The sequence below is a fragment of the Anas acuta genome (assembly GCF_963932015.1).
Source record: "Anas acuta chromosome 2 unlocalized genomic scaffold, bAnaAcu1.1 SUPER_2_unloc_1, whole genome shotgun sequence".
NCBI classification, from domain to species: domain Eukaryota; kingdom Metazoa; phylum Chordata; class Aves; order Anseriformes; family Anatidae; genus Anas; species Anas acuta.
In genome coordinates this window covers 641467-655939 of record NW_027075980.1, presented here as the reverse complement: position 1 = coordinate 655939, position 14473 = coordinate 641467, and the positions used below count along the sequence as shown (strand labels likewise).

The following is a 14473-nucleotide window of genomic DNA, read 5'->3' as shown; positions in this document are numbered from 1 at the left end:
TACTCCGCCAGCCCCGGCTATTGGGGGGGGGGGGGAACGGAACCGGGGGGGGGGGCGGAACCGGAGGGGGGGGGCGGGGCGGGGGGGGGCGTTGCCAAGGTTACAAAGGCCGTGGCGGCGGGGGGGGGGGCCCCTACGGTGGCCGGGAGGCGGCGGGGGCCCGGCCATGGGCGAGCGCGGAGCGGCGGCGGCGGGGGGGGGGGGGGGGGAAGGAGGAGGAAAGGGGGGGGCGGGGGGGGTGGGGGGGGGGGCGGCGACCACCAAGGGACCCCCCCCACAAAGCCATGGAGACCCCCCCGCGGCGGCGACGACGGGGGGGGGGAGGAGGAGGAGGAGGAGGAGGAGACGGGGGGGGCCATGAGCACAGCGGGGACTTCAGGTAACGGGGGGGGGGCACCGGGTATGGGGGGGGCACGGGGGGGGCACCGGGGGGGCACGGGGGGGGGGCACCGGGCACCGGGGGGGGGGTCCGGGGACCGGGGGGGGGCACCGAGTATGGGGGGGGGTCACCGGGTACCGGAGGGGGGGGGTAACGGGCACGGGGGGGGGCACTGGGCATGGGGGGGGGGGGCACCGGGTATTGGGGGGGGCACCGGGTATGGGGGAGGGCACGGGGCACCGTGGGGGGGGGCACTGGGCATGGGGGGGGGGTAATGGGTGTGTGGGGGGGGGGCACCGTGTCCGGGAGGGGGGGTCCTGGGACCGGGGGGGGGCACCGGGCACGGGGGGGGGGCACGGGCATGGGGGGGGGCACTGGGCATGGGGGGCGGGGGCACCGGGGGGGGCACTGGGCATGGGGGGGGGGGTAAAGGGTATGGGGGGGGGGCACCGTGTCCGGGAGGGGGGGTCCTGGGACTGGGGGGGGGGGGGGGCATCGGGCACCGGAGGGGGGGGGTAAAGGGTACGGGGGGGGGGGGGGTAAAGGGCATGGGGGGGGGCTCCGGGCACCGCGGGGGGGCACCGGGAACTGACAGCCCCAGGACCCCCTCCAAAGCCCCTTGAGTCCCCCTTGGGACCCCCCCAGACCCGTTGGGACCCCCCCCGGGACCCCTTCCCGACCCCCCCGGGACCCCCCCGTGCCCATTCTGTGGGTGCTGAGCCTGACCCCTGCCCCCCCCAAAAAAAAAATCTGCCCCCCCCCCCCCCCCCAAATCTCCCAGCGGTTTGGGTCCTATCCTGTCCTGGGGGGTTCCGGGGGGGGTCCCTGGTAGTCCATGGGGGGGGGGTCCCGGTGTTCTGGGGGGGTCTCCTGTTTTTTTTTGGGGGGGGGGGTCCCGGTGTTTTGGGGGTGGTCCTGGTGTTCCAGGGGGTTTCCTGTTTTTTTTGGGGGGGGGTCCCGGTGTTTTGGGGGGGGGTTGGTCCCGGTGTGTGTGTGGGGGGGGGGGGGGGGTACATCTGACCCCCCCCCCCGCTCGTGTGCCCCCCCCCAGGTGCCACCGGCTGCAGGAGTCCCTGCTCAGCTCCGCCAGCGGCTACAGCAACTACCGGGGGGTCCTCAACTGGTGCGTGGTGATGCTGGTGAGTGGCCCTAATTAGCGCCCCCCCCCCCAATTAACACCCCAACCCGCTAATTAGCGCCCCGTAATGAGCCCTCGGTGCCCCCCCGGCTGCCCGCTGCTGGGACAGAGACTGGTGACCCCCCCAGTTGGGGACCCCAGTGGGCCCCAGTTTGGGGTCCCCGGTGACCCCCCCCAGTTGGGGTCCCCAGTTGGGGTCCCCACTGGTCCCAGTTGGGGACTGGTGACCCCCCCAGTTGGGGTCCCCAGTGGCCCCAGTTTGGGGTCCCCATTGGGCCTCGGTTGGGCACCCCGGTGACCCCCCCCGGTTGGGGGTCCCCAGTTGGGGTCCCCACTGGTCCCAGTTTGGGACCTGGTGGCCCCAGTTGGGGTCCCCAGGGACACTCTTGGGGTCCCAGTTGGCCCCAGTTGGGGTCCCCAGTGGCCCCAGTTGGGGACTTGGTGCTCCCAGTTGGGGTCCTCAATGCCCCACCCAGTTGGGGACCTGGTGGCCCCAGTTTGGGTCCCCAGTGGGGACCTGGTGGCCCCAGTTTGGGTCCCCAGTGGCCCCAGTTGGGGACCTGGTGGCCCTGCTTGGGGTCCCCAGGGACGTTCTTGGGGTCCCAGTGTCCCCAGTTGGGGTCCCCAGGGATATGCTCTGGGTCCCCAGTGCCCCCAGTCAGGATCCCAGTGGCCCCAGTTGGGGACCTGGTGTCCCCAGTCGGGGTCCCTGTTGTCCCCAGTGGGGTCCGCAGGGATATGCTCGGGGTCCCCAGTGCCCCCAGTTGGGGTCCCCAGTGTCCTCCAGTGTCCCCCAGTGCTCCCAGTTGGGTCCCCAGTGCCCCCCAGTGCTCCCAGTTGGGTCCCAAGTGTCCTCCAGTACCCCCCAGTGCCCCCAGTTGGGGTCCCCAGTGTCCTCCAGTGGTCCCCAGTGTCCCCCAGTGCTCCCAGTTGGTGTCCCCAGTGCCCCCCAGTGCTCCCAGTTGGGTCCCAGTGCCCCCAGTTGGGCCCTTCCCCGTGCCACCCGCCTGAACCCTGGCCCAGAGGCGCGGCCGCGTGGCACGGGTGGCTCCGCGGGGGGGCAAGGGGCAGGCTCCCCGTCACCCCCCCACCATGTGAACCCCAAAGCGGGGGGTCACGACTTTGGGGCAACCCCGGGGGGGGGATTTGGGCCAGGCCTGAGGCTGTGGGGGGGTTTTGGGGGGGGAATTTGGGGGGGTTTTTTGGGGTCCCCCCCCCTCTCCGTGCGCAACGCCCGCCTCGCTCTTGCAGGTATTGAGCAACGCGCGGCTCTTCCTGGAAAACCTCATCAAGTAAGCGGGGGGGGGGGGACACGGACAGACAGACGGCGACCTCTGACCCCCTCCCTGAGGTTGTGCCCCCCCCCCACCCCACAATTTTTTTTTTTTTTGGGGGGGACACCCAAAATATTTAGGGTCCCCCCCCTCCCCGGCGCAGGTACGGCATCCTGGTGGACCCCATCCAGGTGGTGTCCCTGTTCCTCAAAGACCCCTACAGCTGGCCCTCGCTCTGCCTCATCATCGGTGGGTGTTTTCGGGGTGGGGGGGGGTCGTGCTGCGTGCCCCCCCCCCTCGCTGACTTCCTCCTCCTCTTCCTCCTCTTCTTCCTCCCCCCCCCCCAAAAAAAACCAGTGGCCAACGTCTTCGCCCTGGCGGCGCTCGCCTTGGAGAGGCGGCTGGCGGCGGTGAGCGAAATAGGGTGGGGGGCTCCTTGGGTTGGGTGGGGGGGCTCTGTACGTGAGGGGGGGGCTCGGTGGGTTGTGGGGGGGGCATCCTTTTGGGGAGAAAAACCCCGTTTTCCTCCCCAAAACCCCCCCAGGGCTCGCTGTCGGAGCGGGTGGGGGCCGCGCTGCACGGTGCCAACCTGCTGGCCATCCTCTGCTTCCCCGCCGCCGTGGTGCTCGCCGTGCCCTCCATCACACCCGGTGAGGACCCCAAATTTTTTTTTGGGGGGGGGTTGGGGGTTCTGGACCCCCCCCACACCCTGAGACCCCCCCCCCAAAACCTCCTGACCCCCCCCCGTGTCTCTGCCCGCAGTGGGGGCCGTGCTCACCCTGGCCATTTACACCGTCCTCTTCCTCAAGCTCTTCTCCTTCAGGGACCTCAACAAGTGGTGCCGCGAGGCCAAGGCGGCCCCCCCAGGTATGTTTTGTTTTTTTTTTTGGGGGGGGGGGGCGTTGGGACCCCCCCCCGGGCTGGCCCAGACCCCCTCACCCCCCCCATCTCATTAAACCCCCCCCCAGGAGCCGCCAAAGCCAACGGGGATGTGGGCAAGAGCGGGGTCGCCTACCCCGATAACCTCACCTACAGCAGTAAGTACACCCCAAAAAAAAGGGGGGGTGTAATATTTTTTTTTTGGGGGGGGTCTTGAGGTGCCCCCCCCTCACGGTTATCATCCCATAGACCTCTATTATTTCCTGCTGGCCCCCACCCTGTGCTACGAGCTCAACTTCCCCCGCTCCCCCCGCATCCGCAAGCGCTTCCTGCTGCGGCGCCTCTTCGAGATGGTAAATTTTGGGGGGGGGGGGGGGCTTTAAATTGGGGGGGGGAAGGGGGGCTTAAAAAATGCCCCCCCCCCACTCTGGGGGTGTCCCCCCTGAGGTCACCCCCCCTCCGTCCCCTTTGCAGCTCTTCTTCATCCAGCTGATGGTGGGGCTGATCCAGCAGGTATTTTGGGGGGGGGGGAATTTGGGGGGGTCCTGGCTGTGCGTCCCCCCCCCCCAAAAATGGGGGGGTGTTTTTTTTTTTGGGGGGGGGGGGGGGGGCTCATTCAGCAGCTTCTCCCTTGCAGTGGATGGTGCCCACGATCCAGAACTCCATGAAGCCGTTCCGGGTGAGTGAGGGGGGGGCTTTTTTTTTGCCTCCCCCCCCCCCCAAAAAATATTTTATTTTTTTTTTGGGGGGGGGCTGGGGCTGACGGCGCTTTGTGCCTCCCCCCCGTAGGACATGGATTACTCCCGCATCATCGAGCGGCTCCTCAAGCTGGCCGTGAGTCCCCCGCACCCCTCACCCCCCAAAACACCCCAAAAATTATTATGGGGGGGGGGCAGGACCCCCCTGTGACCCCCCCCCCCAAAATGTGCCCCCCCCCCCCAGGTCCCCAACCACCTCATCTGGCTCATTTTCTTCTATTGGTTCTTCCACTCCTGCCTCAACGCCGTGGCCGAGCTGCTGCAATTTGGGGACCGGGAATTTTACCGGGACTGGTGGTGAGTTGGGGGGGTCCAGGGGGGGGGGCACAAAATCCCCTTTTTCCCAAAAAAAAAACCAATTTGTGCCCCCCCCCCCCCATAGGAACTCAGAATCGGTGACCTACTTCTGGCAGAACTGGAACATCCCCGTGCACAAGTGGTGCCTCAGGTTTTTTTGGGGGGGGGTTTAAGAGGGTCCCGCGTCCCCCCCCCCCTTTTATTTTGTCCCCCCCCCACCCCAATTTTTTCACCCCCCCCCCCCCAGACATTTCTACAAGCCATGCTGAAGCGGGGGGTCAGCAAGTGGACGGCGCAGACGGCCGTCTTCCTCGCCTCCGCCTTCTTCCACGAGGTCGGTGCCCCCCCCGGGACCCCCCCCGAGGGTCTGCACCCCCCCCTTTTTTTTATGTGACCCCCCCCATGTTCCCTGTGCCCCCCCCCAGTACCTGGTGAGCGTCCCCTGAAGATGTTTCGCCTCTGGGCTTTCATGGGGATGGCGGCGCAGGTAAGAGGGGGGACCTGGAGAGGTGGGGGGGGGGGACACCCCAAAACCCTGTGCCCCCCCCATTCTGAGAGGGGGGGGGTCTGAGTTTTTTTTTGCCCCCCCCCCCAGATCCCTTTGGCCTGGTTCGTGTCCAAATTCCTGCGGGGAATTACGGGAACGCGGCCGTGTGGATGTCGCTGATCATCGGCAGCCCATCGCCGTGCTCATGTACCGTGCACGACTACTACGTGCTCAACTACGAGGGGGGGGCGCGCTGAGGACCCCCCCCACACACAACCTCCATTACCGTGGGGGTCTTGGGAGGCCCCCCCATGTTCGTACGGGGGCCCCCCCCCTCCTCGTCCAGAAGTGAATGTCGGATCGCTGCAATAGCCCCCCTATGGGGGGGGGGGGGCACCTGCTCGGACCCCCCTCCCCAGCCCCCCCCCCCCCAAAATGCCACGGTGGGGGGGGGGCACGGAGCTGGGACCCCCCCCCCCCCCCAGCCTCTTCTGTGAACTTTTTGAGCCCTCTCGGGCCGCCGAGGGATTAAAGGCTCCGGTTTTCCAACGCCCTGCGCCCTCCTTGTGTCTCTGCACCCCCCCCTTGGGACCCCCCCTCGGACCCCAGGAACTGCCGTGTCCCCCCCCATGGCAACGGGGGGCTGGTTGTGGGGCTCGGCATTGCCCATGGGGTCGCTTGTGGGGTTTGACCTTGACCCTGGGGTCACTTGTGGGGCTCAGCTTTGCCCTTGGGGTCACTTGTGGGGTTTGACCTTGACCCTGGGGTCACTTGTGGGGCTGGCTGTGGGGCTTGGCCTTGCCCCCAAGGCTGGTTGTGGGGCTGAGCTCTGACCATGGGGTCACTTGTGGGGCTTGGCCTTGATCCTGGGGTCACTTGTGGGGCTGAGCTTTGCCCATGGGGCTGCTTCTGGGGTTTGACCTTGACACTGGGGCCACTTGTGGGGCTGCTTGTGGGATTGGGCTTTGCCCCAGGGCCGCTTGTGGGGCTGCTTATGGGGCTCAGCCATGTCCCCAGGGCCACTTGTGGGGCTCACCTTTGCTCCTGGGGTCACTTGTGGGGTTTGACCTTGATACTGGGGCTACTTGTGGGGCTTGGCCTTGCCCCCAAGGCTGGTTGTGGGGCTAAGCTCTGCCCATGGGGTCGCTCGTGGGGTTTGGTTGTGTCCCCAGGGCCACTTGTGGGGCTCAGCTTTGCCCTTGGGGTCACTCGTGGGGTTTGACCTTGACCCTGGGGTCACTTGTGGGGCTGGCTGTGGGGCTTGGCATTGCCCCTGGGGTCACTTGTGGGGCTTGGCCTTGCCCCCAGGGCTGCTTGTGGGGCTCAATTTTGCCCCTGGGGTCACTTGTGGGGTTTGACCTTGACACTGGGGCCGCTTGTGGGGCTGGGCCTTGACCCCAGGGCTGCTTGTGGGGCTGGTTGTGGGGTTGGGCTTTGCCCCAGGGCCACTTGTGGGGCTCCTCCTTACCCCCCAGGCCTGGTTGTGGGGCTGGGCCTTGCCCCAGGGCCATGTGTGGGGTTTGGCCTTGACCCTAGAGCCACTTGTGGGGCTCAACCTTGCCCCCCAGGCCTGGTTGTGGGGCTGGGCCTTGCCCCAGGGCCATGTGTGGGGCTGGGCCTTGACCCTAGAGCCACTTGTGGGGCTGGGCCTTGCCCCAGGGCCACTTGTGGGGCTCGACTTTACCCCCTGGGCCTGTCCTTGGGGCATTTTCTGTCCTGGATTCCTCCCTGGGGGGAGCTCCAGACCTCATTGAGGACCCCCCCGGGGGCCCTCCCCACCTTCCCCCTCTCTGGGCACAAGCTGTCGCTTTTTTGGGGGGGGGGTCACAGCCCCCAAACTGGGGACACCGGGATATGGGGGCACCACCTCGTGCCCCCCCCTCAAGAACCCGCTGCCCTCGGTTTAGGGCCATAGAAAATAAAATTTATTCTCCATTTTCGGTTCCTCCACCGCAGCCGTGTCCTCCTCACCCCGGGGGGGTGGGGTGGGGGGGGGCGGAAAAAGGACCCCTCCGGCTTTGCTCTTCTGCGCTTCGCACCCGACAGAAAGAAAAATAAAAATTCCAGAGCGCCCCCACCACCACCCCAAACCACCCCACTCCACCCCCAACCCATTTCGGATGGTTTGGGGGGGGCGGCACGAGGTCAGGGCTGGGCGCCCGCTGCAGTGGGCACCGGTGACCCCAAAGCGTTTTGGGGGGGGGCGATGCCGGGCGAGGCGGCCAGGCTGCCCAGGGGCTGCGCCACCGACATCGAGGTGATGCCTGCGGTGGGGAGAAAATGTGGGGGGGGGGGCATCAGGAGGCCAAGAGCCCCCCCGGTGCGCCCCCCCCGTGCCGGCACCCACCTGCCAACATGCTGGAGGAGCTGACGGGCGTGGTGCTGGCCGCGGGGCCGATCCTCGCCGGGTCTTTCGCTATGGGGTCTGTGGGGCACAGGGGATGGTGTCAGGGGGTGGTGGACCCCCCCCCTCTGAGACCCCCCCCCCCCAGGACGTACAGAAATAGGGGTGCTCCATGGCATCGCGCGCCGTCAGCCGCGCCTGGTGGTCGTAGCGCAGGAGCTTGTCCAGGAAATCCAGCGCCTCGCTGCTCACCAGGTGCTGGTTCTCGCTGTGCACGAAGCGCTCCCACCGCTTCCGAGAGTGTCTGCGGGGGGCAAAAGGGTGAGGAAGAGGAGGAGGAGGGTGGCGGGGGGCTGGGGGGGGCACCCACCTGCCCAGGATGTCGTTGAAGCGGGGGTCCAGCTCGATGTTGTATTTGTCGATGTAGTCGTACAAATCCTCCGTCCCCAGCACCTTGGCGATGCGCACCAGCTGGCACGGGGGGGGGAACGTGGTGGGGTTATGGTGGGGGTGGTGACCACAGGGACCAGTTCCCTGCCTGGCTGGTCCCAGTTCTGGACACTGCCACCCTCGTTTTCCCGCTGGGATTGGGACAATTTGGGGGGGAAATGACAAAAATCAGCCACAGTGGTGTGGGTAGGGGGGGCCCTACAGCTTGCCGGGCTGGCACCACGTATGGGGCTGATACGGCCGGGGTCTCCTGCCGGACCCCCCCAAATCCGTGCCCCACAGCTGGTGCCAGCACCAGGGATGTGGGGTGCGTTATGGGGTGCCCCATAGCAGCCCCAGTTGTGCCTCCCAGTATAACCAGTGCCTTGCGCCCTGCCCTGGAGCTGGACGTAGCCACCACCATCCGGGGGGACGCAGCGAGAGGAGACCCCCCCATGGGGAGGGGACCCCAATATGGGGAGGGGACCCCAGCATGGGGAGGAGGGGACCCCAGGAGTCGGGGGGGTGGCACAGGGGGGGTGGCAGGGGGGGGTTAGTGCCGGGGGGGGGGGTCGGGGGGGCTCACTTGGTCGTAGTTGTCGTGGCCGTGGAAGAAGGGCTCTTTGCGGAAGATCATGCTGGCCAGCATGCAGCCCAAACTCCACATGTCCAGGCTGTAGTCGTACATCTGGGAAGGACACGGGATGGGGGTGGGAGCTGTGGGCCCCCCCCCCGGGCGTGCCCCCCCCCGGAGGAGCCGTACCTGGTAATCCACCAGCAGCTCCGGGCCCTTGAAGTAGCGCGAGGCCACCCGCACGTTGTACTCCTGCCCGGGGTGGTAGAACTCCGCCAGCCCCCAGTCGATCAGGCGCAGCTGGGGGGGGTAGAAAAAGGGAGAAAAGGGAGAAAAAAGGAGAAAAAAAGGGGGGGCGCTGGCACCGACCCCCCCAAACCCCCCCGGGGGCTCCCAGCACCAGCACCGGTGCGCGCGGTGCCGAGCCCCGCGGTGGGCGCAGCGGGAGGAGCGCAGCACAGCGGTGCCCTGATGACCACAGCCACCTCGTCACCCCCCCCCCTAAAAATTTTCAGATTAATTAGGATCACCCCCCCGGCCCCACTAATTAGGGCAGCAGCTGAGGGAGGCCCCGGTCCATCAGGCAGGTCGTTAACGCCGCGCAGCGCCCGGCTGCGCCCCGCGCTCCCTGACCACGGCCCTCCGGCTCCTATAGGAAACCCCCCCCCCGCCTCCCCAAACCCCAAACCCTTATTAACTTTGGGACCTCTGCTGCCCATAACGAGCCTCCCAGCCCCCCCCCCATTTTGGGGTTGGCACGAATTTAGGGGAAAGGACGGCCGGGCTCGGCGCAGGGCGCGGGCTGGGTGCGCCGGGTGCGCCGGGTGCCGGGTGCCAGGCCACCGCGGCAGCGGTGACGGGGCAGTTTCAAAGGGCAGCGTGCCCACGGGGCGCACGGGGCCGGCCCCGTTGCACCCCGATAAGGGGGTGATTACCACCTGCCCCCCCCCCCCAAAACGCCGTTTGAAGTCCGATTTATGCGGGGAGCGCAGGTGGCCGGGCGCCGCCGTGCGCCGGAAGGGATCTGCGGGCAGGTTTACAAGCCCGAGCTGCCGCCAAGCAGCTGGCACATAAAGCGGGTTTACGGGGCGCAGCTGCGGGGTTTTATGGCCCCCCCTTTTTGCCAAACCAGCAGCTGCGAGGCCAGCCCCCCCCGCGAGGTCTCAAGAGCGAGGATGGGCAGCACCAGAACCGCACCGCACCGGGGACGTTTCGGTGCCGGGGCTGAGCGCACGGCGCTGGGAGAGGAACCGGAGCCGTGCCGGACAGCCACGGCCACCCAAGGGACCTGGGGGGGGGGCACGGGGGGGGCACAGGGGGGTACCTTTCTGTGCTCGTGGTCAATCATAACGTTGTGTGGTTTGACGTCGCGGTGCATCACGCCCATGCTGTGGCAGTAATCCAGCGCCTGCGGACGCAACGGCGGCGTCACCGGGGGGGTTCGGGGCGGGGGGGGCACCACCAAGGACAGACCCCAAGGCTGCAGCACGGTGACGCCAGGCTCGGGGCCCCGGGGGGGGCTCCGGGCCCTGTCCCGGTGACGGTGATGGATGGGGCAGGCACACGGCGCCCTGGGGACCCCGGGGGGGACGCAGGTGGCAGCGGGGGGCTGCCCAAGGGCGCGGTGCCGCCGCCGGGATTCGGGGCCAAGCGGAGCTCCCCCGGGGGGTGTTGGTGGTGGCTTTCAGCTTGGGGGGGGGGGGTTCCTGGGGGCTCACCTTTAGGATCTCGTACATGTAGAACCGAATGTCGAAGTCGGACAGCGTCTGGTAGAGTTGCTGCGGGAACAGGGAGAGGCGGTGAGCGCGGCGCAGCCCCCGAGGGACCCCCGAGCAGCTCCGGGGCAGCTCAGGACCCCCCCAAAAAAACCTCCCCAAATTTCACAGCAGCACACCCCAGGGAGAAGCAGGGTGGCCCACACCCGGCCCAGTCCCAACGGGGGCAACCAGGGAGCTCCCAACCCGTGCAGCGGGGTGGGGGGCTCAGCTCCCACCGGGGTGGGGGGGTGAGGGTGGAATTTGTGCGCCCTCGGGAGCTGCAGCAGCCCCAAAGCCAAACCCCGGGGACGGGAGCCAGGGAGGCGAAAGGGCAGCAGCGGCGCTGCCAACGCGCTTGTGACTCGTGGAGCAGCCCCAGCCCGGGCAGCAGCTTCGCCAAAATCGCCACCTCCCACCTAAATTCACCTCCCAGCTCCCCAAAATCCACCCCGCAGCCCCCTCATGCCCCCAGGGGCTGTGATTTTGGGGCAGTGCCCGGTGGCACCGCCGGGATCGGATGGCACAAGCGCCGGCACCGGCTCGGTGCCACGGCTCAGCCCCACGTCTGTGACACCACGGGGGGGCTGGGGGGCGCTGCTGGCTCTGCAGGGGGGGTTCGGGACCCCCCCAGTTTCCCCCAGTCCCCCCCAGGTCTCCGAGGCAGCGTGCGCTCACCTTGAAGTCCGTGTTGTTGACATGCTCGAAGACCAGGGCGGGCGTCCGGGACTGCAGGGGAGAAAACAGGGAAAAGAGGGAAAAAAGGGGAAAAAGAGGGAAAAAAGGGGAAAAAGAGGGAAAAAAAGGGGAAAAAGAAGGAAAAAAAGGGGAAAAAAGAGGGAAAAAAAGGGGAAAAAGAAGGAAAAAGGGGGAAAAAGAGGGAAAAAAGGGGAAAAAAGAGGGAAAAAAGAGGGAAAAAAAGGGGAAAAAGAGGGAAAAAAAGGGGAAAAAAGAGGGAAAAAAGGGGAAAAAAGAGGTTTGGGGGGGGCCAGGCAGGCACCGTGCCCAACCCCGCTGCTGCCTCCCCATCCCCACCCTCTCGGGGCCGCCGTGGGTGGCTGCCCCCCTGCCCCCCCTGTCCCCCCTCACCACGGGGTCCTTCACGATGTCCAGCAGGCTGATGATATTGGGGCCCCCCCGCAGGTTCTCCAGGATCTTGATCTCGCGCTTGATCTTCTTCTTCTTCACGGGCTGGCGAGCACAAAGCGGGCTGCGCTCAGAGCCCCGCGCACCGCGGCGAGGGGGCGCGTCCCCCCCCCAGGACAGCAGCCCCCCACCACTTTAGGAACCCCGTGCCCTGCTTTGGGGGGGCCTCGGGGAATTTTTTCCCTAGGAAAAGCAGCCCAGGAGCGAGCTTGGGCTCTCCAAACCCACGCCCCGTAACTCATGCGTCCTACAAACCATCACTGCGCCTGGTCAGCCCCACCATGGAAATGATCTCACCCCCCCAGAGAGCCAAACGTGGCCCCAAATGTCACCAGGGGCAGCGCACGGAGCCCCCCCCCAGGGCCGAGGAGCCCTGGCGCGCGCCCACCTTGAGGATTTTCACCACCACCTTCTCGTTGTTGGTGATGTTGATGGCTTCGAAGACCTCGCTGTATTTGCCGCGGCCGAGCTTCCGCACGAGCTGGTAATCGTCCTGGTTGCTGCCGGGGGGGGGACAGAGGAAGAGGTGATGAGGGGGGGGCAACCGAGCCGTGGGTGGGAAGGGTGGGAAGGGTCTCGGCCACCCGAGGGGGTGCAGGAAAAAATGCTCCGTGCGGGGGGCCAGGAGAAACCGTGCCAACGGCCACGGGGAGGACGCACGGAGGGGGTCACCCGAGGGGGGGGGGGGGCTGAAGGGGAGCGTACCCCCCACTCCACCACGTGCGACTCGTAGTCCCAGTACTCGCGGGGTCTCTGCGTGTTGACGTCCGCGTAGACCCTGGCCCGGCTGGGCACCGGCCCCGCCATGCTCCCAGGGGGCAGCGCCTCGCGCACCCTAAAACCACAAAAAGGCGGCATTTGGGGTGAGAACCCGGCAGAAATTGGAGGCTGGGGGGCGCCGGGTGGGTGCGAGGGGCTCCGTGACCCCCCCCCTGGCCACCCCGGCACCACTGGAGGAACCGGGCTGGGACATGGGGACGGGGACAAGGACAGGGAGCGGGCACCAGCTCGGTGCCCCCAGGCGGACGCGGCACCAGCGGGGCTGGGGGGCAGGAGGTGACCCCGGGGCGCAGCCGCAGAGCCAGGACCCCCCCCCCCCCGAAAACGGCCCCGAAACGCGCAGCGCTCGGTGCTCAGCCAAGAGCCACCACGGGTCAGGGAGACGCGGAGCCAAGGGCGGCCGCGGGACGCGGTGTCCCCGCAGCAGCCGGCACCGGGGGGGGGCCATGGCACGGGGGGGGCCATCGCCAAGGCCGCGGCTGCACCGCTCGCACCGGGGGACGGAGCGGGAGCAGCACCAGCCCTGCCGTGGGCACCGGGCACCGCGTGGCTGTGCCACAGGCTGAGCCCCGGCACCACCAGGATTTGGGGGATGCGGCCCCCGGTCAGGTCCTGGCTGGGTCCCAGCTCCAGGTCTGGTTTGGCACCGCCAGGACCCGGGACAGTTTGGGGAGGTGGCACCACGGGGGTGCCCCCAGGCTGCTGGGAGCTGGCTCCGGAAAAGCCATGAAATTGCCCCAAACCAGGTGGCACAGGGTGGGACTGCATGGCACGGTGTGGCGTGGCGTGGCGTGGCGCTGCGTGGCACAGCGTGGTGCTACATGGCACGGCATGGTACGGCACGGTACCACATGGCACAGCGTGGCACAACACGGTACTGCGTGGCACAGCATGGCACAGCATGGCACAGCACGGCATGGCATGGTACTGCATGGCACGGTGTGGTACGTGTGGCACAGCACAGCACAACACGGTACCACGTGGCACAGCACGGCATGGCACGGTAGTGCATGGCACGGTGTGGTACCGCATGGCACAACACAGCACAACGTGGTACCACGTGGCACAGCATGGCATGGCGTGGTACTGCATGGCACAGCACAGTACCGCGTGGCACAGTGCGGTACCCCATGGCACTGCGTGGCACAGCATGGCACAGCACAGCATGGCACCATACAGGATGGCACAGTGTGGTGCTGCGTGGCACGGTGCGGTACCCCATGGCACAGCGTGGCACAGCATGGCACAGCATGGCACCACACAGCATGGCACAGTGCAGTGCCGCATGGGACGGCACACCATGGCACGGCACGGTACCGCATGGCACACCATGGTACACCATGGCACAGCATGGCACAGCACGGCATGGCACACCATGGCACGGTACCGCATGGCACGGCATGGCACAGCATGGCACAGCATGGCACGGCGCAGTACCACACGGTACCACATGGCACACCATGGCACACCATGGCACGGCACGGTACCACATGGAACGGCACAGCACGGCTGGCACAGCATGGCACGGCACGGTACCGCATGGCACAGCGTGGCACACCATGGCACGGTACTGCCTGGCACAGCACAGCATGGCACCGCAGCCCCCGCACCCCCAGAGCCCCCACCCCACGGCCATGCCCACACTGACCCCACCACTCCCACTCCCACCCCCGCTCCCACCCCCGCACCCACTGGCACCCCCCCATGTTAAGCCCTACGCCCACCCCCACTGCCCCTCCCTGGCACCCTCCCCTGCCACTCCCCCCCCCCCCCCCACTCACACCCACTCCCACTCCCACTCCCACCTCCCACCTCCCACTCCCACCCCCTCCTAATCCCACCCCCCACCCCCTCTCCCCCCCCACACCCACTCGTGCCCACTCCCACTCCCAGTCCCAATCCCACCCCCCCTCCCACCCCCTCCTAATCCCAATCCCAATCCCACCCCCCCTCCCACCCACCCACTCCCACTCCCAATCCCACCCCCTCCCACCCCCTCCCCCCCTCCCCACCCCCTCCCCACCCCCCCTCCCCACCCCCCACCCCCACCCCTCCCCCTCCCCTCCCTCCCCTCCCCCCAGACCTTTGCTGCTGGCTGCAGGGGGGGGGGGGGAGCTCGGGGGGGGGGGGAGCTCCCCGGGGCCGGGGGGGGCGCCGCAAACTGCTGCGGGCGGCGGCTCCGGGGGGGGCTCCGGGGGCTCCCGGCGCCTCCCGGCGGCTCCCGGCGGCTCCCG

General features: G+C 67.8%; 2 protein-coding genes across 2 annotated transcripts; one reads left to right on the top strand and one right to left on the bottom strand.

The window, feature by feature from the left end:
* The first annotated feature begins 207 nt into the window (after window positions 1-207).
* On the top strand, window positions 208-5762 carry DGAT1 (diacylglycerol O-acyltransferase 1). Its single transcript, XM_068668194.1, is given in 20 exon segments — window positions 208-379; window positions 1431-1518; window positions 2769-2809; window positions 2955-3040; window positions 3149-3201; window positions 3336-3441; window positions 3554-3658; window positions 3760-3828; window positions 3920-4023; window positions 4145-4183; window positions 4308-4349; window positions 4460-4504; window positions 4613-4725; window positions 4811-4876; window positions 4973-4986; window positions 4989-5059; window positions 5151-5160; window positions 5163-5212; window positions 5321-5351; window positions 5354-5762. Coding segments are annotated over 20 exon segments (1344 nt in total). The 5' UTR covers window positions 208-284; the 3' UTR covers window positions 5470-5762.
* A 1352-nt stretch (window positions 5763-7114) lies between these two features.
* LOC137848761 (casein kinase II subunit alpha-like) lies at window positions 7115-12307 on the bottom strand. Its single transcript, XM_068668193.1, has 12 exons — window positions 12167-12307; window positions 11848-11960; window positions 11403-11504; window positions 10992-11042; window positions 10278-10337; window positions 9884-9967; window positions 8749-8859; window positions 8572-8673; window positions 7927-8027; window positions 7712-7860; window positions 7560-7637; window positions 7115-7476 (listed from the first exon to the last, which is right to left on the bottom strand). Exons 1-12 carry the CDS (start codon window positions 12264-12266, stop codon window positions 7358-7360), a joined length of 1170 nt encoding a protein of 389 aa, XP_068524294.1. The 5' UTR covers window positions 12267-12307; the 3' UTR covers window positions 7115-7357.
* Window positions 12308-14473: the final 2166 nt, after the last annotated feature.